The sequence below is a fragment of the Anabrus simplex genome, chromosome 5 (genome assembly GCF_040414725.1).
Source record: "Anabrus simplex isolate iqAnaSimp1 chromosome 5, ASM4041472v1, whole genome shotgun sequence".
NCBI classification, from domain to species: Eukaryota; Metazoa; Arthropoda; class Insecta; order Orthoptera; family Tettigoniidae; genus Anabrus; species Anabrus simplex.
Genome location: NC_090269.1, coordinates 116685502 through 116710414, shown reverse-complemented (window position 1 = coordinate 116710414; position 24913 = coordinate 116685502). Strand labels below are relative to the sequence as shown.

General features: G+C 42.4%; 1 protein-coding gene across 1 annotated transcript in view; it reads right to left on the bottom strand.

Annotated features, from left to right (window-relative positions):
• The window catches only part of Dscam4 (Down syndrome cell adhesion molecule 4), a 779777-nt gene extending 760798 nt beyond the window's left edge, over nt 1-18979 (bottom strand). The window contains exons 1-2 of the mRNA XM_068227782.1: nt 18624-18979; nt 7139-7242 (exon numbers count right to left, since the gene is read on the bottom strand). Coding sequence (XP_068083883.1) covers nt 7139-7242; nt 18624-18979 — 460 coding nt within the window. The remainder of the gene's footprint in view (nt 1-7138; nt 7243-18623) is intronic.
• Between the last annotated feature and the right edge of the window lie 5934 nt (nt 18980-24913).

Genomic DNA, 24913 nt, shown 5'->3' with positions numbered 1-24913 from the left:
CACGCAACATTGTCTTGTAACGGGAAAAAGACCGCTAAACATTGCAGGATAATATTGGACCATATCTGAAATACGGGGAGCCTCCGTGGCTCAGACGGCAGCGCGTCGGCCTCTCACCGCTGGATACCGTGGTTCAAATCCCGGTCGTTCCATGTGAGATTTGTGCTGGACAAAGCGGAGGCGGGACAGGTTTTTCTCCGGGTACTCCGGTTTTCCCTGTCATCTTTCATTCCAGCAACACTCTCCATTCTCATTTCGTAGCATCTATCATTCATTAATAAATCACTTTGGGAGTGGCGACCCCATCGTACTAATAGCCTATATCTGCTTCATTCATTCCATCCCTGACCCGGTCAAAGACTGGAAAACAGGTTGTAGGTTTTCATCTGAAATACGTCAAATCATTTAAGAGTTCAATTGAGGCTGAATATTCTGTCGCTTTGTACGCATCTGCCTCTTTCTATACAGCTTACTCTCCCAATTATTAGAAATATATATTTCTAAGAAAGAGAGTGTTGAAAAATAGAGACGACAATCAGATGTGAAAAATCCGTCATTGAGACCACTGAAAGCTGATATGCGAAAATGGAATAAAAAGATTCAAAATATGAAAGAAAACACGAAATTTCACAGGGAAATATGACCATAATATGAAAAATTACCGGAAAATGACAAGAAAAAACGTTAAGAGAGCCAAAATATGACTATATGACACGTGAAAATTGAATAATTTTACTTACCGTAGATTTAACAAGCAGAGAATTAGTGGAATAACTGGAGAAGAAAGAAAGGAAGATTCTGAGACCTATATATGTTGGTGGACAACGAAGATTAAGACCTAATAAAGAGTTATACAAAGAGACTGAGGGAATTATGGAGTCGATGAAGCAGAGACGAATACAATTTTGTGGACATCTCCTACGCATGAATCAAGAAAGGCTGACTCGAAAACTCGTTACACATTTCGAAGGAAAAATAAAATGTACCCAGGTTGTCTATGGTGATACATGCTAATAATAATAATAATAATAATAATAATAATAATAATAATAATAATAATAATAATAATAATAATAATAATAATAATAATAATAATAATAATAATAATAATAATAATAATAATCGTATGGCCTCAGCTGCCGTGTGCAGACATTTCAATTTGACGCCATCTGGCTGTCTGTTCGTCAATTTCGACGTTCCGTTTTACTCTAGGCCCACTAGATGGCGGACCGAGTAAACCGAAACTCTCCTGGGCGTCTATGGCTGAGATTTAATGAATTTTCTCGGGTAAACACCAAATGTGTCACATGCTGATATGGAGAAAATTGGCATTAGTCACCGCCTGTAGCCATTTCTTGAAAGATGCAGTATTTTTGTATCCGTCTTTTGGCACACCCCACAGCAAAGTGTTGCTTCCACCGAAGTCCCAGTCTTATCCATGGCTGTGACAATATGGAACCTGCTGGGGTATATGTGGTATGGGTTTGGAGCATAACTAGTGTCTGAGTGCTATGAAAGGTGTTGCTCATAGAGTCAGTCGTGCTGCAGTAGCACCTTCTGGCCCAGTGCTCACTCCTCATCTTGTCTAGTACCCCTCATCTGGGCTCTACCATTGGTTGTTGCGGATTCCCTATAACTGCATAGCCTTTGGTGGTGCTATTTAGGATCCAAGCAGCCTCTGGGCTGATGACCTAACAGACAACACACAGACAGGGAATTAGCCATGAAGACATCCAAAACAGGAACCACTTTCGACCAGCAGTTTCAGACTTGAAAGGCTTCCGAGAAGGAGAAAAGACATCTTCAGAAGCGATTTTTTTCAGAAGATAGAACGAAGCAGATAAGCCAAAGAATTAAGCTATATTGGCAGAAGATCAAAGCCAGGGGAGGAAAAAGGTGATCCAGGATACCGTGTTTGTTACTGTGTAGTTCATAGGAGCCAAAATCGAAAAGAAGAAAATCATGTTCAACTTGTATTTTCCATGGAAATAATGTTAGGAAAAATATATCATGTCATAAACATCCGGGCCCTATTAACAAAGAACTGGAATCACGGTTAAGGTTTTTGTGAATGTTGTTATACTGTATAGAGTAGTAAAGTTACAGGATTATCAACGACTGCAAAAACACCTCGACAATGCTCTGAGATGGAAACAGATAAAAAGTCAGGTTACAAGATTCTCTAGCATTTTTTTGGATATACTGTAAATAAAGGAGAACGTTGTTGTTGATAAAATCCATTCATCTAAAGAAAAATGTAGAACTGTTCCCCTTATTGGCTCTCGTATACGGGAATTCCAATCCACCTTCATCATCATGTGGCCTATCGACTGGGTAAACAAGCCATAAATTTTATTGCCTGTATGTGAGAAATGGGAAAGCGCTGAAAACTAACGCGAGTTGTGTCCCACGGGAGTGGGGAGCAGGTGCTAAAGATTTATGAAGAACATCCGACAAATAAGAATCTAAACACATATGGTTGAGATACATGGGCGAGGCAAGACACCAAAGTTGCTGGCCATGCATCATATAACGAGTGTGGGTTTTTAAATCTCCACCCGTAACAAATACATTTTTCTGTAGCTAGTACCTGGCTTAGTTTACCTACAGCTAGAAATAGATGAGGGGCTATATGAGGATACTTATGGATGCGGGTATAGTGCGCATTCGTATATCTGAAATATCACTATAAAATTTGTCACAAATGGAACATAATAATTGCTTTTACACATATCAAGTGAAAAATCTGCGGCAAATTAAGAAATATTTGATTTTTGGAGAATATTATGTATACGTACTTTACCACTTTACAAGTGCATTTGGTGTTACGCTCACAGAGACACACGTATGTCTTTTGTCTTACACTTTCAACAATTTCGTGTGTGATGTCTGTGTTTACTGAAGTTCTTTGCTTTCGTTTCATTGCTTCAGTTGTCAATGACATCATTTCCTGAATTGTATCGCGATATGCAATATTTAATAGGTGACAAAATGGTATGGCCAATGTACATAAGAATAATTCTGTGGACTAGTGATTTATTGGTCCAGGGATCATGCTATTTTTCTGTTGACCTCCATTTTGCTGTTTGAACTGGCCGCTCTAGTCATATGGACAAAGATAATGAGAATCCACAGACATAGCCCTCCCATTCCACGGTGCTGAAGAAAGTAACAAAAGACGGCACCAGCAGCGGAGTACGACATAAACCAGTCCTGTCTACAAATAAAGACGGTATTTCTTAATTTGCCGCAGATTTTTCACTTGATATGTGCAAAAGCAATTATTATGTTCCATTTGTGACAAATTTTATAGTGATATTTCAGGGATACGAATGCGCATCGTACCCATGGATGGACATTTTAACAGAAAAAAGAAAATAAAGGATAAGCACTTAAAGAAAATTAAAGCCACCATCATTCGAAGACAGAGGACCAGTGGACTTGTAGAAAAGTAGACGCAGATGAGATTGAGAGAGATTGGAGGTTTGATAGAATGTACTTGAATACATAGAGAACTGTTAACTCAGAATGTATGTCTGTGTAGTTATCAGTCTGGAGGCTGGTTGGATCCTCCTATAGCACAACGAACGTTAAGCACGACTGGTCCTATGAGTTGTACCTTTCATAACATCTGGACGCACTGTTTCTGCTCCGAACGTTGTAACTAAACAACTTCCATATTATCATAGACGGAAATGAGACTGAAACTTCATTGGAAGCTACAGTCTGCTCTGGCCTGCGCTAATAGGTAGAAGCACCTCAGAATATTAATTACTGAAAGAATCAGAACCTGAGAACTGGAACTTGTGTTAGCTGTCCCGTCTAGAGAGCCAAGAATTTCTTTTTTTTGCTATTTGCTTTACGTCGCACCGACACAGATAGGTCTTATGGCGACGATGGGATAGGAAAGGCCTAGGAATTGGAAGGAAGCGGCCGTGGCCTTACTGTAATTAAGGTACAGCTCCAGCATTTGCCTGGTGTGAAAATGGAAAACCACGGAAAACCATCTTCAGGGCTAACGACAGTGGGCCAATAATTTTTCTTGCTATTTGTTTTACGTCGTACCGACACAGACAGGTCTTATGGCGACGATTAAAAGCAAAGAATAATGGCCGAGATGTTTCATCGTCCCGACTACACAACACCTCGTAATCTGCAGGCCTTAGGGCTGAGCAGCGGTCGCTTGGTAGGCCATGGCCCTTCGGGGCTGTTATGCCATGGGATTTGGTTTGGTTTGTGAGCTGTAAGCACTATAACCATTTCGTCATTTTCTAAGATAGGCAGCAGGTATAGTGTTTACAATGTACCACACCCATTCATTCCTAGAGGATCTCTGCAACTCATACATCATACACGGTACAGAACTATCCTCTACCACAATAACACGCTGTTTTCCATACACAGATGGTGTTTACCACCGTCGTCGGAGGGTCTGACTTACAAGGGCTGCACTAGGCTAGCAATGCCACGCGAAATTAAAATTAAAACTAATGAAAACTTTTAGTTTGTAAGGTTTGGCTGGCCACTCGTTAAATCTTAGATCGCTGGCTCCCTTAGTTGTACGTATAATTCAGACTTGGGTTGTGTCCTACGATGTTAATCACGTGGTCATTGGCTGTCGTTTCTTAAACGGTTAAGGATGTTAGCAATTGTTTCAGACGCGTTTCGCCGCAAGGCGCTCTCATCCTGTCGTATTGAAAAATTTCGTTTACAGATTCAGAATCGCAGCCGGCCTCGCAATGTAGGGTTAGCGAGCCTGCCTCTTATCCGGACACAGCGAGCTCGACTCCCGGCCAGGTTAGGAATTTTTACCTGGACCTGAAGACTAGTTCGAGGTCCACCCAGCGTACGTGACTACAATTGAGGAGCTATCTGACGTTGAGATGGCGGAGCCGGTATGGAAGGCAAAGAAGGCTGACCATACGTCACCTCGTGATTTACAGGCCTTCGGGCTGAGCAGCGGTCGCTTGGTAGGCCATGGCCCTTCGGGGCTGTTGCGCCATGTGGTTTACTTTGGTTTGGATTTATAATCACAACGCGCTGTGAAAATTTTACGCGGACTCTTATGCTTCAGTTGGAAATCAGGAGAGTATGTAACTTTTCTTCTTTCTTGTTACTTGTTTTACGGCACACCGACTTACTATGATCTTACGGCAACGATGGGAAAGGGCTGGGCTATAACTGGGGAGGAAGCGAATGCGTACAACCATGGCATTTGCCTGGTGTGAAAATGGGAAAACATGAACAGCTATGTTCAGGGCTGCCGTCAGTGAGGCTCTAAACCGCTATGTCCCGAATACAAACTACCAGTTATACGCTGCATACCGCGTAGCCAATTCGACCGGAAGTATAAATCCATCAGAACAATATCCCTCTGGACCTTTGTTTTATGACATTGTAACTGAACACTTTACGCTAAAGATTTGTCACAGTCATATGTTGAACTACAGCTGACGATGATGATTAAGGAGTAGTTATGGCATTCGGTGTTCTTTGGCTGTTTACGATTTTGAGGGAGAAATTTTGAGACACGTAAGTTTTCTCTCAAAGGGTGTACCAAGTTTATTTAACAAGTTAACTAAATGTCAACTATTCTGCATTCACCCTTCACACGTAACAGTAATCATAACATATTTAATCTGATTTAGATGACACAAGACATACAGTCATATATATGGAAAACTACAACCTGTTTTCCAGTCATTGATCGGGTCAGGGATATAATGAATGAATCACATATAGGCTATTAGTACGATGGAGTCGCCACTCCCAAAGTGATTTATTAATGAGTGATAGATGCTATGAAATGAGAATGGAGAGTGTTGCTGGAATGAAAGATGACAGGAGAGAAACCTGTCCCGCCTCCGCTTTGTCCAGCACAAATCTCACATGGAGACCGGGATTCGAACCACGGTATCCAGCGTTGAGAGGCCGACGCGCTGCCGTCTGAGCCATGGAGGCTCCGCAACCATATACATATATCTTTAAGAAATATAGGAAAACCAAGAGGAGGCACCATGAATCAGAAAACGTTTCTCCAAAGCAACTGCTTCTCTTTCAACATACCTTCCAGTATAATACATATGTACTCTAATCATTTATAAAATACAATGCCTATGCGTTGCACATATACTGTCTTATTCTTCTTCTTTTCCTACCCATTTTCCCACACCTGTGAGGTCGTGGGTATGAACTGCATCGCACATGTGGATTTGGCCCTGTTTGACGGCCGGATGCCCTTCCTGAGGCCAACCCCATATGGAAGAATGTAGTCACTATTGCGTGTTTCTGTGGTGGTTGGTAGTGTATTGTGTTGTGGGAATATGAAGAGGAGAGTGTTGGGACGGTCACAAGCATCCAGTCTCCGAGCTAGAAGAATTAATCAGAAGCGATTTAAATCCCTGACCCGGGTGGGAATCGAACCCGGGACCCTCTGAACCGAAGGCCAGTACGCTGACCGTTCAGCGAACGAGTCGGACCGTCGCACATTATGCTGTATTTTAACATATTACTGAGCAAGCATTTTAACAATACCACTAACATAGAAAAATGTCAGTGTTAAGTCTTTATATGGCAAGGCTAATAATTCAGTGCGCTCTTCTTGATACTCTCCGTTTATACTTCCTCAGTATACATATGGAATCTTCTTCTTTTTCTTCTTCCGCCTTTCCCACATCTGTGGGGTCGCGGGTGTGAACTGTGTAGCACATGTGGATTTGTCCCTGTTTTACGGCTGGATGCCCTTCCTGACTCCAACCCTATATGGAGGTATGTAATCAGTATTGCGTGTTTGTATGGTGGTTGGTAGTGTGCTATGTTGATTGAATATGAAGAGGAAAGTGTTGGAACAAACACAAAAATCCAATTCCCGGGTCATAATATTCGATCAGACGCGATTAAAATCCCCGACCCGGCCGGAAATCGAACGCGGAACCATCTGAACCGAAGGCCTCAACTCTAACCATTCAGCTAACGATTCGGGCACTTATGATATATTACTCTTAAGAAATAAAGCCTGTTGTTATAAATAATACTCTTTAAATGCGCATGAAAATCCGTTAATTCTAGAGGACAACACGTAACTTACATACGCAAGTAGTAAACCTAGGACGCATCTTCCGGTCCCCGGATGATTTACCCTCACTTTCTGCCGAACCCCTGTTGATGCGCGTGTAGATTACTTGGCAATCATAGCTGTTCGGCAGGTTGCAGATACCTAAAGCGGACACGTAGCACTCCGACCTGCAATGTCCAACACAGTAACTTTTCATCTCAGTATTTGATAATGTCATAGACCGGAACCTGATTACCAAAATCAGCAAACGATATGGTGAAGATTATGAATGTGTGCAGTTGTTTCATTTTTGGGCGATAGTAAAATCAGTCCTGTTTCTAGGTATCTAAATGTAAAAGTTACACGGTAATTATTTCTGAGCCCTTGGTAGAGGGTTCTGCAAAAATATTGAGATTTAACTTTAACAGGATATGTACTTGAATTAATATCTAACCTGGTATTAGCAAGTAAGCACTAGCCTCTCGTGATAGCCACTAGCAATTTTCAATATTAGAACCGCGTATCTCTCAATAGAACAGTTTTCAAGTTGTATGGTGACTTGAGCTTGGTTGGCGGATTATGAAAATAAAATTTACGAAAGGTGATAAGTTTGCATTATGTAAGAGCCTGATGACTTTATGTTAAGCGGAAAGTATTTTTAAAATTTTCTTTTCTCTCTTCCTATAGATCTATGACTGAAGTTATTCTGTATCTAGAACTCTGGGAGGTCTCTTCGTTCAAAATAACTTTTTGCTCTGTAAGTGCAGGCTTTCTTGTACAGGGCAGAAGCAAGGTGTTTGAATATTGTTGGTAACTATACCCCATGCTAATATATGCTGATCATACCTCATGCGGCCATTACGCCTTATCCGATCTGTCTGTCTAGAAGCAAGGGCTGTAATTTATCGCAGTCTATAGATCATAATTATTGGGCGCATTTCCATCACTGCTCTAAATCTACAACACACTGTTGCTCGACTTTTAGATCAGCATAATGACTAAATTAGTTGCGGTTCTTGAGCTAGGAGGCTACAGAAAACAATAACATTAGACAGTTTTTGCAAAGGGGCTATTTTGTGATGAGACATTGGCAGTCGTTAGAATTTCATTTTAATGTTTTAAACTTTTCTTTTCTTTTTTTCTTTGCTAGTGGCTTTACGTCGCACCGACGCAGATAGGTCTTACGGCGACCATGGGATAGGAAAGGTATAAGAGTGGGAAGGAAGCGACCGTGGCCTTAATTAAGGTATGGCCCCAGCGTTTGCCTGGTGTGAAAATGGAAAACCACGGAAAACCATCTTGAGGGCTGCTGACAGTGGAGTTCAAACCCATTATCTCCCGGATGCAAGCTCACAGCTGCGCGCCCCTAACCGCACGGCCAACTCGCCCGGTAAAAATTGTTCTTGGCAGACAAAGTAAAATTAAGCAATTTCCTCAATTGTGCCGGATGTTGAAGAGCCAAAAGCTCCGGAAATGTTTCTCTCAAACTAGAAAAACAAATTTCAAAAAATCACTTCCGGTCTAATTGCAGTTCCAGAAAAACCGCCTAAAAGAGCTTGTTTCTTTACTCGTTTTCTCTTTGATTCAAATCCTAGCCAATTTAACCTATTTACATAATTCTTTCAGTAATGTATTCCTTGGTTCAATACCCTCACGAGGTTTTTGATTTTTTGAAAAATTTTCACACATTAGCGCTCGTAGTGATAGAAAAAGGGAACTGTTAATCTAATCGACCGAATAACGATGATTAAGGAAAAAGGATTGTAATTTTTAGGAACAAATGAAGAGTATATTATCATAATTTGTTATATTTTATTTACTTAAAATTCGTAGCTCATATCCCTGGAATGTTCTCAACTCAAAGGCTAGAACTGTGGTTTTTCCGCATACTTAAGTGTGCTTTGATTACCAAGAAAATGCGATGTGCGTTCTTTTTAGTAGGTATCGTTTCCGTATTTTCCCTTATTTGTCCGTGTAAGAGCAGTTTTACTGTAATTCATTGTAAATATTCAGGCTCACGTTTGTGAAACATTCATCCTGTGAAATGAATAGAGTAAATATAATTTCTAACTCTAAATTTGAGCTATTTAGGCTAATTAATGTTTATACAGAAAGTAAAGGAATCTTTGTCTCAGTTCACTTGGTCATTGCTCTGAGGAGGTTAATATTGGATGAACCAAATTAGCACTAAGTTTAAGAGTAGTTTGAAAAGACTTGGCACATATTTTACTACCTAGCACTGTAGAGGTATTATAATCAGAGTCCGGACTTTCATGCATTAATAGGTTAGAATGCAAAGTTACTGAAGAGAGCAACAAGTATAATGTACCTTCACAACGATTATGCTATGTGGATTACATAAACGGTAGGGGTACGGCCTATCCGAAACCCTATAGTTTATGTTACCCTTGCTACATTATGAAAGAGCGGGTGGCCGACACTTTCTACTAACCAAATTAGTTTGCAATCTAACCTGTTACTGCATAAAAATCCCGGCTTTAATTATAATATATATACCCTTGGATGAAGGGACATTAATTTAGCCTTGTCATTCATCTTACTGTAGGTATTTGAAACAACACAACATTTAGCGAACTGTCCATAGTTATTTATGTTTGAGAATTGATACTAAGTGATGGAGGACATTTCAGGTCAAGCTCCTTTACTAAACTGTATCTGTGAAACACGTAATAGTGAATCCAACCCTTCACTTAGGGTAGGCGTCAGGAAGGGAATCCGAATATAAAACTGAGCCAAATATAAATTCAATGCTGACCCCAATAATGGAAAGGAAAACAGATCGGAAGTTTTAAGACCATTTCAACCATTATCAATTTTGAGATACGCCAGAGGAAATGACTTAAATACCACTGAAAGGTACGGGATTCTATCCAACAACTCTGAGCACAAGGAGTGAATGTATGCTCAGCAGTGATACACAGCCAATCGTTAGCTATTTCCTCGGGTGCTGTAACTCCTATTTGACACACAACTTACGCAGCAGCCTGTACCAGAAGAAGCGAGTGGTGGACGAAGAAGGGGGAGGGGCGGGCGCTAAACCTGCACACCCCAGCACAGTATCCTATTATCACTACACAATATATTGCAGGGTTAGCTTGTATGTACAAGGCTGCAGTTTGAACGTCTTGGGACGGAGATTCCTGAGAATAATGTGTATACTTAAGGCACGAAAACATGTTGCAATTTCATTTTATATCGCAGAAAAATTTATGTCGGTCATATTTTCTAAAGGTACATTTTTCAATTAAAGTGGATTCTGGAATAAGTTGTAAATACTAAGAAAAATGTGTTCATAAATATTAGGATAAATCTTATTTGTGTCGCTAAGGGTAAACTGAAGTATTCCACAGTCTTAGAACGAAATTAAGTCCACTTTTGTTGAATAAATACCTAATACAGTTGTATCCTGTATTCCATTACCATGTTTTATCATAGTGGAGGTCATTTATTTTCAGTTTCGAGTGAGGTAATTTGTTGCTGTTAGGTTGTTCAGTATGCCGATACTAATTTTTGAATAAACATTAAAAAATACCTAAACAAGAAAAACACACCTAAACGGACCCATTCGCATTCGAGCGAGTTGGCGAGCCGGTCTACGTAAAATACTTGCCTCAAACCCAACTTGCTTTAAAAAATTAATTTTAGACTTATTTACTGATATATTTTTCTCATTTTTCTAATTCTCTCTTTGTTTTTCTTGTATTTTCTGTTTAAGGATGACACACACACACACACACACACACACACACACACACACACACACACCGTCCCCGGTCCAGTGGAAATAACCAATTAGGGTTAAAATCCCCGACCCGGCCGGGAATCGAACTCGGGACTCCATGAACCAAACGCCAGCACGCTAACCACTTAGTCATGGACCCGGACAGTTTGACTGTTACCATATACTAGCACACCTGTTGGCGCAGCTGTCCGTCAGTCTGCAATTTACCCCAATCTGGGAAGCTCGCTATGAATTTAAATAGAATGTGCACTGCCTATGGTCGTAATACTGAAAGGTGCATTCTGACAGTTCTTAGAGGGAGCTTGTTTACTGCTTATCTGGGTGGGGAGAAAAGAGTAGGCGATATGGTTGTCATGGAAACGTGGGCGTACCCACTGTGGTTGTCATGGGGACAAGCCTGCTGGCCGGCTCGTGTTGATTGGAGTTGCCAAACCTCTCACTTCTGAGCGGTCTGAACGAACGAACAAGTGATCTGGAAGCGAATTGAACGAGAAAGGAATACAGGAATGTTACAATACCGTGAAATTGCACGTGACATGCTCCTCTCTCCAGCCCCGTCTGTCAAAACTCTTCTTTTAATATTACGGCCCAAGGAAAACATTCTAAAGTGGTTGTACCTTTTGCAGTATATTTGTGCGTTGATGAAGTAAAGAAGAAACGCGTATGGATGAGGGAATGGTTGGGAGTTAATCCGCGATTTTCTCATATTAATAAACAACAAGTTTTCCGAATTGTTGGAGAAACAAGAGACTCGCTTGAGAGACACCATTAGTGTTGAAGAAAGGTTAATTGTAATATTGTGATTTCTAGTGATAGGCAGAAGTTATGAATTCAGCAGTGTAATATCTCCTCAACTATTCGGAAACAAGGACTCACCCGATATATTTCAATAAATTCTTCCCAGACTGCTTATTCTCCTCAAAAGTCGTGTTGTTGAAAATCCACAGCCTGTTTTCAGTCATTCGACCGGGTCAGGAATGGAATGAATGAAACCCCATCTAGCGGCAAGGATAGGAACTATGCCAGCTGCCGAAGCCTGTCGCACTCCTCTGTGGCAATTATTAATGGATGGCAGATGAAATGAAATGATATTGGAGAGTGTTGCTGGAATGAAAGATGACAGGGAAGACCGGAGTACCCGGAGAAAACCCTGTCCAGTCTCCGCTTTGTCCAGCACAAATCTCATATGAAGTGACCGGGATTTGAACCGCGCAACCCAGCGGTGAGGGGCCGGCGCACTGCCGTCTGAGCCATGGAGGCTCAGTCATGTTGTTATTGGCGGTAATTAACTTTACAAATTAACTCACTCAGAAATACTTGAAAGCTACAGACAAAAGCACAGCGAGCCGGTCGGGTAGTTGACCATACACACATTGACGTGTTGGCGGAGCGATCGGGTTCGGAGGTTTATCTGTCGAACCTCCAACACTGACCCAACCTCGATCCCAACCACCGAACCCCCACCCTCAAACCCCGGGACATTCGGCCCCGTCAGTGCGACCAAGATCACGGAATGTGAATGGGTACCTTAATAACATATTATAATACCTACAAAATAAATCTAGTTCGCTATTTCAGGTATAACATGCTCTTAATTGTGTTTTTATTTCTTTTTTATTTATTTAATTTTATTTATTTTTATTTGTTTTTCAGATAATATTTAAATATAATTTATTCGTTAATTAGTATCAACAGACTGAAAACCTAACAATTTTAACATTTCCGTTACTGTGTTATGTGCATGTGCTGGGTCTATGCCCTTGCATCTTACCGGAAGTCCTTGAAATTGATGTTTGGACAGCCAACTGCTCAACTATTCATATTACTTTTTGTTTTGTTCCTCACATTATAGTTATTCACAAATTGTATTTGTAATCGCTACTACTACTGGCGTGTGGCCTCCGTAGAGCCCTGGTGCAGGTATTTTGATTTGACGCCCGTAGGCGTCGTGATGGTGATGGAATGATAATGAAGACGACACATACACCCGGTCTCCGTGCCAGGGGAATTAACCAATTATGGTTAAAATTCCCGACCCTGCCGGGACCCCTGTAACCAAAGGCCAGCACGCTAACCATTTAGCCATGGAGCAGGACTTTGTGATCGCTATAATCTTCCAACGTATCAAACTAGGATGGCAAGCCTAGGGAAGAAATACTTCAGTCTTCAAATCCAACATGCCAACCCACCTAAAGAAGATAGTCTCTGAACCTGGACATTGAGCGGGTTTGTTAAGCAAAAACTCAGAAAACCCAAAGAGCTATGGAACGGTTTATGCTAGGCTTCACGAAGATCAGTCACAAAGGTAAGTGATGTTTTAAAAAGGGTGTTTACCCAAAAATGGCAGTTGGTAGGCCATGTTGCTCGGAGAACTGATGGTAGGTGGACAAAGATTGTGCTTGAGTGGAGTCCGAAGGATCATCTGAGACCTAAGGGAAGACCAGTGGATAGATGGGACGAAGACATCCGGAAGATTACTGGGATCAATTGGCAGAACATCGCTCAAGACCGTCGCAGATGGAGAGAGCTCATGAAAACCTACCTTGCTTCGGACTTAAAGAGGCCACATAGTAAAAACGATTGAATATGGCTGATAGTGGTAGTGATAGTGATAATGCTACTTATATATATATATATTTTTTTTTTTGCTAGTTGCTTTACGTCGCACCGACACAGATAGGTCTTATGGCGACGATGGGACAAGAAAGGGCTAGGAGTGAGAAGGAAGCGGCCGTGGCCTTAATTAAGGTACAGCCCCAGCATTTGCCTGGTGTGAAAATGGGAAACCACGGAAAACCATTTTCAGGGCTGCCGACAGTGGGGTTCGAACCTACTATCTCCCGAATACTGGATACTGGCCGCACTTAAACGACTGCAGCTATCGAGCTCGGTCTACTTATATTTATTAGCATGTCTACTTGTAAACAAACCGAGTCCAGAACCTTTTAAACCAGCAGACTTGTGCACTCGTTACGGCAGTGGTCAGAGCAGTAAGCCGGTCAAGAAGTTCTTCCACTCGTATTAAAAAAACTAACATCGTTGGTGAAGAAATCCAAACTTCGTATCTCACAATGCTCGTCCTATCCATTATGTTCCTTAAGACTGGTCACACCTCCAAGCCACATATGGATAAGCAGTCCATCAGAACAATGTTAAATGAGTTCATTTTCTTATGCGAAGAGTAAAGGAAAATTAACCACAAATACAGAATATTGTAGGCGGTAGCGGCGAATAGTGGGGGGGGGGGGGGTTGTGTGTCGTAATTACCCCCACTTCATGGAGAAAAACATGCATTTTTAATCCATTTGTCCGACTCATTGGCTGAATGGTCAGCGTACTGGCCTTCGGTTTAGAGGGTCCCGGGTTCGATTCCCGGCCGGGATGGGGATTTTAACCTTCATTGGTTAATTCCAATGGCCCGGGGGCTGGGTGTTTGTACTGTCTCCAACATCCCTGCAACTCACACACCACACATAACACTCTACTCCACCACAATAACACGCAGTTACCTACACATGGCAGATGCCGCCCACCCTCATCGGAGGGTCTGCCTTACAAGGGCTGCACTCGGCTAGAAATAGCCACACGAAATTAAAAAAAAAATTATTAAAATCCAATTTAGCCGCCTGAATTTAGGAATTATATTTTTAAAATATACAAACCCTGTTTCTGTTTACGCTAATTTTTTGCTTTAATTTCTTTAAGAATTAAGAAATAAACTATCGGAAACACGCACACAATGTTGTTCGTCGCGTAAACGAATTGTACAGTGCCACAGCAAGTAGTGGTGACTCGCGGAGCAATGTGTAGTAGGGGTATATTTTTGCCGAGGTCACCCGCTTGCCGTATACATTCGTCATTCTGGCAATCTCGCTCCGTCAATGTCTGTTCAGTTCTATCTGGTGTCTGCAATTTTGTTACTGTGTAGTTAAATACTAAATGAATTTCTAATTGTATAATAACGCCATACTTCTATTTAATAGTAATACATGCGTAATTATTTTTCCTTTGGTGAAAGTTTTATTGGCGCGGTGGATGCAGAGTAGGGGCTGCCTGGCCGAGGCGATAAAGGCGTGCTCTGTTCGCTCGGAAGGACGTGGGTTCGAATCCCCGTCAGGAAGTCGTAAAATTTAAGAAACGAGATTTCCTCTTCCAGCGGTGCATATGGCCCTGAGGTTCACTCAGCCTACACCAAAATGAATACCAGGTTAATTCCTGGGCGCTAAGGCGGCCGGGCATAGAGCTAACCACTCTACCCCATCGCGTGCTGCGGTTAACAATCATGGTGGAAGCCTTTACATTCCACTCCTCCAAGGGCCTTCATGGCCTGTACGGAGATGACTTTGTCTTTTGGTGGATGCAGAGTAGACGGCTAGTCTGTGGTCCAACAGCTCTGCACTCCGACCGGCCAACGGAGCAGAGGAGGGCTGGCCACGGCTCTACGCCACTGTATCGGGAAACAGGACAGGGCTGGACCTCACTACTGGCCCCAACCGTCGGTTGTCCTGAGAATGGCTTTCCATTCTCCTGCACTAAGGCGAATGCCCAGTACTTAATATAGGCCACGGCCGCCAACACCCTCACCTTCTCCGTGAATTTCCTTCACCTTAACAAATCTCCCGGCGTGAGAGACGGCGTTACCATCTGAGAGGCCCGCCTCCCACTTCAGGGGAGGAATGAAAACAGTTTAGTAGTACTTTTATTGTACAGTGCTATTATTACCGCATATAATATGGTACATTGCCAACCTTTACGTCCCTATCGAAATTCGCTCACAATTTTACGACTATTTTTTCAATTTTGATGCCGCCACCCGTTATATCCCACAGACACGGGTACTTTTGTTGTCTATACATTTTTGTGTCCCCCCCCCAACTTATTATTCCCAATCGCCACTACTGATTGTAGGAGTGAATAAATTCGTCGTGCAAACCTCATTCCTACAGGACTGTATGGTACGGTAAGGTTAATTTTCCTTCGCACATAACCATAGGAAAATGAACCCAACGTAAATTGTACTGATGGACTGCATAACCATATGAGGCTGGCAGCGTGACCAATGGATAAGAAGACCAGTGTGTGACATACGAGGTTTGGTTCCTTCAACGACGATAAACTTTCACGTAAACGCACTACTTTCTTTAGAACTGAACAAGTGCAGACCAGAAAGGTTGGCAATTAGAACCTACCTGTAGGATCACAGCGATTACCCCAGTGCTCTTTCAGATTGAAACCTATCAACCGTGGCGTCAAATTCCACCCATATCATTACGCCAAGAGCCTCCATGGCTCAGGCGGCAGCGCGTCGGCCCCTCACAGCTGGATACCGTGGTTCAAATCCCGATCACTCCATGTGAGATTTGTGCTGGACAAAGCGGAGGCGGGACAGGTTTTTCTCCGGGTACTCCGGTTTTCCCTGTCATTTTTCATTCCAGCAACACTCTCCATTCTAATTTCATATAATCTATCAGTCATTAATAAATCACTATGGGAGTGGCGACCCCATCGTACTAATAGCCTATATCTGCTTCATTCAGTCCATCCCTGACCCGGTCAATGACTGGAGAACTGGTTGTAGGTTTTCATTTTTCATCATTACGCCACTTAACAAAATTACCGCCACTACCTCGCCAAGCTACGATAAGAGATTCTTCTTTCTCAGACGGAAACTCGTTTTTAGCCATTTCAAACACTATGAATACGTGGATGATTCACACTCGTAAAAAGGAATACCATAAAAAGTATTTCATCGAGTGCTTGTTCTCCCACAAAAATACCGAATAAATGAAAGGTTGGGAATTTAGTTGAATGTTCATCTTCTACATCTGCTTCAGCTCTCACTACTAAGGTCAATTATGCAACAAGAACTGGAGTGCGAAAATATGAAGAAGATTATAAAAAACTAAGTTTCACAAACATTCGTGTGGATAACCGGGAAGGGTCACAGAGAGTTATTTGCTTGGATACTTTAGCCAACGTTACTTTGAAACCTTACAGGTAAAACATCCAAAGCATGTGAGTAAACCTTCGACATTTTAAACGTCATGAGAAACAATTGAAGTTAAATGTAAAATTTCTTTAAAAAAAAAAGCATGCTATAGTTCCTAAGAGAGGTCTAAGAATCTCCTTAGAGGTTTTAACCAGCGTAATTTGCTGTCACAGGCCACTGATTATTATTATTATTATTATTATTATTATTATTATTATTATTATATATCTGGGCTAATTGGCTCAGACGATTGAAGCGCTGGCCTTCTGACTCCAACTTGGAAGGTTCGATCCTAGCTCAGTCCGGTGGTATTTGAAGGTGCTCAAATAGGTTAGCATCGTGTCGTGGCACGTAAAATAATTCCTGCGGGACTAAATTTCGGCACCTTGGCGTCTCTGAAAAAGTAAAATTAGCTCATGGGACGTAAATCCAATTTTTAAAATTAATATTTTTAATAACAGAAGTTCTCGTGAGCCGGATATTTGTGCAAGTTGATGAGATGAGGGAAGGAAGGAAGGAAGAAAGGAAGGAAGGAAGGAAGGAAGGAAGGAAGGAAGGAAGGAAGGGACGAATAGTACAAGTAGGCGCAAGAAATTTTACCCTTCAGGTGACGGTGACATAAATAGTTTGCGAAGGACTGCGTCACGGTGTTCTGAAATGTACTTACTGCGCGTAATCGACCACTCAAAACACGAGGCCTCAGTGGGGAAAGGCTACATCAGACTGAATTTTTTATTGTGTACTTTTGCTAACTACTGGGTTAACTTGAGATATCGAAATTTCGAATGTAACTTTTATAAATTCATTAGCAACAAATATCTAGGCTTGCTAGACGTCCACTAGACAGGCTACATTTTGTAACGCCGACCTCCCGTGCATGCAGGCCTGTTAAATGAGACGCTGTCACGCCAAAATTTCGAACGTAAAATTCATAACATTATTATGAAATTTTATTTGTTCTTCTTAATCTGCTTACACTCCAGGGTTGGCTTTTCCCTCGGACTCAGCGAGGGATCCCACCTCTACCGCCTCAAGGGCAGTGACCTGGAGCTTCAGACTCTGGGTCGGGGATACAACTGGGGAGGATGACCAGTCCCTCGCCCAGGCGGCCTCACCTGCTCTGATGAACAGGGGCCTTGGTGTGGGAGGGGAGGATTGGAAGGGGTAGACAACGAAGAAGGAAGAAAGCGGCCGTGGCCTTAAGTTAGGTACCATCCCGGCATTTGCCTGGAGGAGAAGTGGGAAACCATGGAAAACCACTTCCAGGATGCCTGAGGTGGTAATCGAACCCACCTCTACTCAGTTGACCTCCCGAAGCTGAGTGAACGCCGTTCCAGCCCTCGTACCACTTTTCAAATTTCGTGGCAGAGCCGGGAATCGAACCTGGACCTCCGAGGGTGGCAAATAATCACTTTAACCACTACACCACAGAGGCGGACATTATGAAATTTTCAGTGCGAAATTCCTACACATTAGTGACTAATAGAACCGAAAGTATTCGAAAGAATTTATAATAACGTAGTGAATGATCTCCATTTTAACTCTTATCAGTCGCATATCTCATTTCTGAATATCGTGATCTAATGCTGACTATTCAACGGAGTCCCCACTGTCTACGGCTTTCCACTTTCCGGATTGTCACTCGAAGAAGTCCGTGAGTTGCGTTTTTGGTCTGGTCTATCCGTTTTCTAGGAGCTATTCCATGCGGCCTGATACGCTTCACCTTTCCTTGAAAAACTAAGCACAACGGACAAAAAATTAGTCACCCCTGGAGAAATCATTACACGTATAATTTAATACCGTGTAAATCCGCCTACCTGGACTTGAGAACCGCCTGGATTCGCTTAGGAAGTGAGTCCACAAGGTTGTGCAAGTACGTCACACCAAGCTTATGCTCTTCGCTGAAGATTTCATCGGGCAATTCCACCAAATTTTGGGGATGATGCCGACGTTTTACCCGCTGTTCCAATATGTCCCAGAGATCTACAATGGGGTTCAAGTCAGGTGATTGTATAGGCCAGTTGATACGTAATAGGATGGGGAAGTGTTTATAAAACCAGTCACACATGCGTCCACCCGACGAACTGTTGTCATCTTGAAAATTACGTGTATCAACAGCATTCCCATCATGCAGATGTTGACTGAAAGGCAATCCATGATGACTCCAGTCCATGATGCAAAAAACCACACCCAAAACATCACAGACCCACCTTCGGCTTGAATATAAACCTTGCACACATCCAGGATGAAATGCTTCATTTGGCCTTCGGTGCACTCGATGACGTGAGTCATTAGTACACAGGCAAAAACGTGATTCGTCGGACCACATTACGTTCCTTCAGTCAGCTACTGTCCATGTTCTATGATTTCTAGCCCATGAAAGTCGCGCAGCTTTATGTACCTGTGTAAGAAATGGCTTCTTGCGAGGTGTCCGACTCCAAATGTTCATTACATGCAGTTCCCGTCGCAATGTTCTCTCGCTTACAGGTTGGGATGGGTCTTCGTTCATCAACTGCAGCAATTTCTGTCGGGTTTGGAAGCGATTTTGATTCACAGGCCGTGAAACGCGTTTCTAGTCCCTCCCAGTCAAGATCCTTTTCCGAACACAATTAGGGCGTCGTGTTTCGTGGCCACGTGTAGTACACCACAGCTTGTAGACACGTTGAACAGTCCGCTGCTAAACATCAACAAATCCAGCAACTTCAAGCACAGTACGGTCATGGGCACGGCCTAACACGATTGCCACTTTGTCACATCCTTGTATCTACCCACGTGAGCTTACTTTTTCAAGGCTATTTTCATCCTTATTACAAGTCCAATGAAATCCACGGTTTCTCTCTAACAAGAGTTGAAATTCCATTCGGAATACCAAGCTCTTCGATTATGGAGGAGTTAACATACGTTCTTCGTCCAAGATATTCGTAGCATCCTCCGCCAACACCACATTTCAAGTGCATCGATGCTATTTGTCATTGGCATTTCAAGTCATACAAGAAGATTGAAAATGTCGAGACTCAAACCAGATATTTCTTTACATTTTTTACTGATTGCTTCGTCGCGCCAGGTCGTTCGGAACTTACCCATGACAACTTTTCCAAGAGCAGTTCTTCTGGTATCTTTCTGGCAGCTGCCACTATTGTTACGTAAGGAACGAAGGTAACCAAATTCATGAACGACATCTAGGTCTACCAGACGTCCACTGAATTGGAGCTTCTTTCTCATATTAACACCATCACCGTGATTTTGCTGTGATTCACTTCCCATCAAAGCTGAAGACCAATCTAAAAATGACATTACACTATTAGCTACTTGGTGTCACCCAGTTCAATAAAGAATTACATATTTATGCTAAGCCATTGTTACTTTAACTGCGTTTTAGTTACGCCTGGATCTTCACTCCATGTCTTTCAAGCCAGATAGAATGAACTGCGATCAATCGATTTATCTCGTTCGATTGTTCCGCACGACCTGGTATTAAAATGGTTTGACTGTTCCAAAGTTTCTTTGTGCACGCCTCGACTCCAAATGAGAGAGACTGTGTAGCACAAGTTAGTGGTTTTGCTATCTCAGTCGCAGACAAAGCTGGAAGAAGACCGGTCTTTACATGAACTCGTTAGAGGACGGACGACATAGCTGACTGCTTTCACCACCACTGTCACTTCGGAAATCTCGTGTCATTACGTTTAAGAGCTATAAAAGTGCACAGTTCAAAAATATACCAATAAAGTACTTGTCTAAATATAGGATTCCGCCAACAACTTACTCTCATTTCACCGAGTTAATATTTTTTTAAAATTTTTTTTGCTATTTGCTTTACGTTGCACCGACACAGATATGTCTTACGGCGACGATGAGATAGGAAAGGCCTAGGAATTGGAATGAAGCGGCCGTGGCCTCAAGTAAGGTACAGCCCCGGCATTTGCCTGGTGTGAAAACGGGAAACCACGGAAAGCCATCTTCAGGGCTGCCGACAGTGGGGCTCGAACCCACAATCTCCCGATTACTGGATACTGGCCGCACTTAGGCGACTGCAGCTATCGAGCTCGGTGAGTTAATAATAATAATAATAATAATAATAATGATAATAATAATAAATAAGTCCGCCTCTGTGATTTAGTGGTTAGCATGATTAGCTGCTAACCCCAGAGGCCTGACTTCGATTCAGGGCTCTGCTACGAAATTTGAAAAGTTGTACGAAGGCTCGAACTGGGTTCACTCAGCCTCGGGAGGCCAAGTGAGTAGAGGTGTGTTCGATTCCCACCTTAGCCATGCTGGAAGTGATTTTCCGTGGTTTCCCACTTCTCCTCCAGGGAAATGCCGGGATGGTACCTAACGTAAGGTCAAGGCCGCTTCCTTTCCTCTCCCTTGTGTAACTTTTCCAAACTCCCCCCCCCACAAGGCCACTGCTTAGCATAGCAGGTGAGGCCGCCTGGACGAGGTACTGATTCTCCTTTACCGTTGTATCCCCTGAGCGAAAGTCTTATGCTCCAGGACACTGCCCTTGAGGCGGTAGAGGTGGGATCCCTCGCTGAGTCCGACAGAGAAACCAACCCTGGAGGGTAAACGGATTAATTTTAATAATAATAATATTAATAATAGTAATATTAGCTGTATGTCTCACTAACTAATTTTACGGTTTACGGAGACATCGAGGTGCCAGAATTTTGTCTCGCAGGAATTCTTTTAGGTGACAGTAAATATATCAACGCGAAGCTGGCGTATTTGAGCACATTAAGATATCACCAGGGTGAGGAGGGATCGAACCCGCTAACTTGTGCCTTCAGTGTTTCAGTTGCTGCTTGGACTCTTGAGATGGGATCCTCCTAGGTTGGTACAGGAGACTCGTACACCATACCTTTGATAGTGACCCAAACGACAACGCCTTTGAGTATGTGTGCAAATTTACGCACTAACGATGTAGACTCTGTAATGAAACTGGAGCTCGATAATTCGAATATATATCTTAGTTTAACGTAGCACTAACACACTGGAGGTTTTCGGCGACGCAAGGATGGAAAGGAGCTAGAACTGAGAAAATCGTGGTACAGCCCCAGAATTTTCATGATGTGGAAATGGAAAACCACGGAAAACAATCTTCGGGATTAGAACCCACAATTTTCCTCAGTGCCAGCTAACAGCTTCGCGACTCTAACCGCCAATTGCGTCGGTTAATCCAAATCTCTTTTGTTTATTGATGCACTTTGTGATGCTCTGGGTAGGTGCAGGTTTCTTGACAAACAGAAAACACACACACACACACAAACACACACACTGAGTGGTCAAAAGTCATGGGAAGACACTGAATGTGATGTTAATTACAAGCTACTCCTCCACGATCCCTCAAAACGGCAGCAATACTGCGAGGCATCTACTCTACAAGGTTTTGGAATCGTTCGGGAGGGATCTGGACCCACGTATATTGCACTGCTACTCACAATTGGTCTTGCGTATTTGGTGCGGTGTTCATGGAGCGTACACAAGCATCGATAGCATCTTATAAATGTCCGATTGGGGCCTAATTGCGCCCATGAGAACGCTGTCCAGGCCAGAACTTAGCCACCTCCCGTCTAGACACAACCTTGTTGACACGAAGGATCCATAGCTTCATGGGGCATACGTCACACTCAGCTCGATACAACTGGAACTGGGATTCATCGAGCAATACCACACGCCGCCACTGTTCCATGGTCCATGCACGTCGCTGAGTTGTGTGTTGAGGTGTCAGCAAAGGGACACGAGTTGGTCGTCGGGTCGGCTGGTCAAGCTTATGCGGTACAGTTGCCTCCCTACACTCCTGGCAGAAATAGTTTCCTGACTTCCAATATTCAACTGGGCGGTGATCTGTCTCACAGTAGCCCATCGCGTGCCCAGTGTGGTACTGAAGGTGCAACGTGGTATCCGTTCGTTAAATACTTGTGGTATTCCCGTGCGCTGGTTTACGCGGGTGGTAACATTCTCTGAGCGATTTTCAAGATCCACGCTCGACACTGCTGACCTCGGAAATCCGAATTCGCGTGTAATTTTCGCAATGCTATGACCCATGCGCCATGCGTCATGATCATCCCACGTTCAAAACCGGTTAACTCGCGACCTGCTGCCATGTTCACGACACTGGTGTCTGTACAGACTGCTCAGCTATGGCGCAACTAGCCGCAACGCTCAGGAGTCATACACAGCACATTTTCAAATGGAATACCCCTTCCCGTGACTTTTGGCTACAAAGTGTATATGTAAGAAGTGTTTTCGAGCCATGACGGCCAAAAGTGCCATTGTCGTTCATTTCCGGATGTGGAGTACCTCTTAGTCGTCCAGCACTAGCGTTGTCGTTTTCATTCAGAATCACCCTGCATAGAAAATTATATTCCAATTGACCTGGAATATATAATTAAAATCTACTCGATATAGTATGGATAAAATATATTTCCATGACATTTTTGCATAGAAAAATACAGTATATTTCAGTCAACCTAATGCATAAAGGAAGAAATATAGCGTCTGAAAAGTATAGTTCTCGTGTTGGCAAATTTACTGGCACCTTGAAGAGCTTCTACAGGACAAAATTCCGGCACCTCAGCTTCTCCGAAAACCGTAAACGTATTTAGATGGACATAAAACCAAAATTATTATTATTATTATTATTATTATTATTATTATTATTATTATTATTATTATTATTATTATTATTATTATTATTATTATTATTATTATTATTGTACCGGGCGGTACACCTCCACGCCGCTTATTTAAACTTTGCGCCAGTTGAAACTCCCCTACTGGGAAAAGTCTGAACTTTGTCTTATGTGTTAATTTTCAAGTTACCCTGAAGATGCCACTACTTGGAAATTTTGAAGTTTGTGAACTGTGTTGTTTTCGATGTATTTTTGTTTTGCTTGTAGTAAGAAGTGTGAACATTCTCTTCTAGAGGACACTACTGAAGAACTACAACGGTGCACCCTAGTGCGAAGTGAAAGAACTGTTTGTTGAGAAAATTTAATTTCAAAAGTTTGTTCTTTGCTAAATTTCTTTCAGTCATTGTTTAAGTTGGCAATATTAACCCTTTCTTTCCCCTTTGTTTTGAATTTAGCCAATCCCGAATTTCTCGAATTAATTTTCAACCAATAATATGTTTCTTCCTCGTATTGTGTAGGGGGTTTCTTGGTGAACCAATAAAATCCTTGTGGGAGGGTGTTCTCATTCCAAAAACGCCTCGAACGTTCCGCGAGAGTATATAAACTGCTGATTTTCGGGTCTCGGTGCCACTTCAGTACCATCTTTCAGTGTGTAAAGTACATAGCAGGGGGCGGGAAGCGCCTCTTTCTTCGGGGAGCAGTTCAACACCAAGGTAATGGCCTTTTAATAACTTCTTTTCTTGCTAGCTCAGCAGTTTAACTCTCGGGGCGGGTCCGAAGCGTCTCTACCATGTAACTTTCCCTAAAATGTAAAGACTCTTAGCCTCTATTCTCTTTCAAAACTACATATTGGGATAGAGAGTGCTTAACCCTCTCGATCTCCCACTCATATTGTTCTGAGGTGAACTTATTTTTCTCAACCGATTCTTCCGTAACAGTAATGTAAATTGTTTCTTTCTTAAGTCACCTCTTTAGTATGGGATTAGCCCTTGCATTTGCGGCCTAGTGCCAGATTAGGGTTTTAAACAAGTGTATTAGGAGTGCAGATCGCCTCCTCTCAATTGTTATTTTAGAGGTCAAGTAATTAACTTTTTTCTCACTTTATAGACCTCAGTAGGTTGGGTATGTTACCCCTGTGTATATGTCCTTAGAGGACAACTTGAAGGTGGAGTTTGGTGTGGCCTTTGATAGGCTTAAAGTTGAGAGCTCTTTTTCGAAAACTGAGTGTTGTATGCCTCGAGGAGGCTTTACTGTGTAATTTGGAGCAAGTGCTCCTGGGCTTGATGGGGGTCTTCTGCCCCTTTGTTGAATTTTGTATATCGTAAAATTGGGCTAATTGCTCAGAATTGTGTGTCTGGCTCTCGGAGCCCAAATCCTGTAATTGTACATTCTCGATTAGTGGTTTTGCTACTCTGTACCTGCCATTATTGTTATTTCTTGTTTTTTGCCAAGAACATATAACCTTGTTAAATTTTACA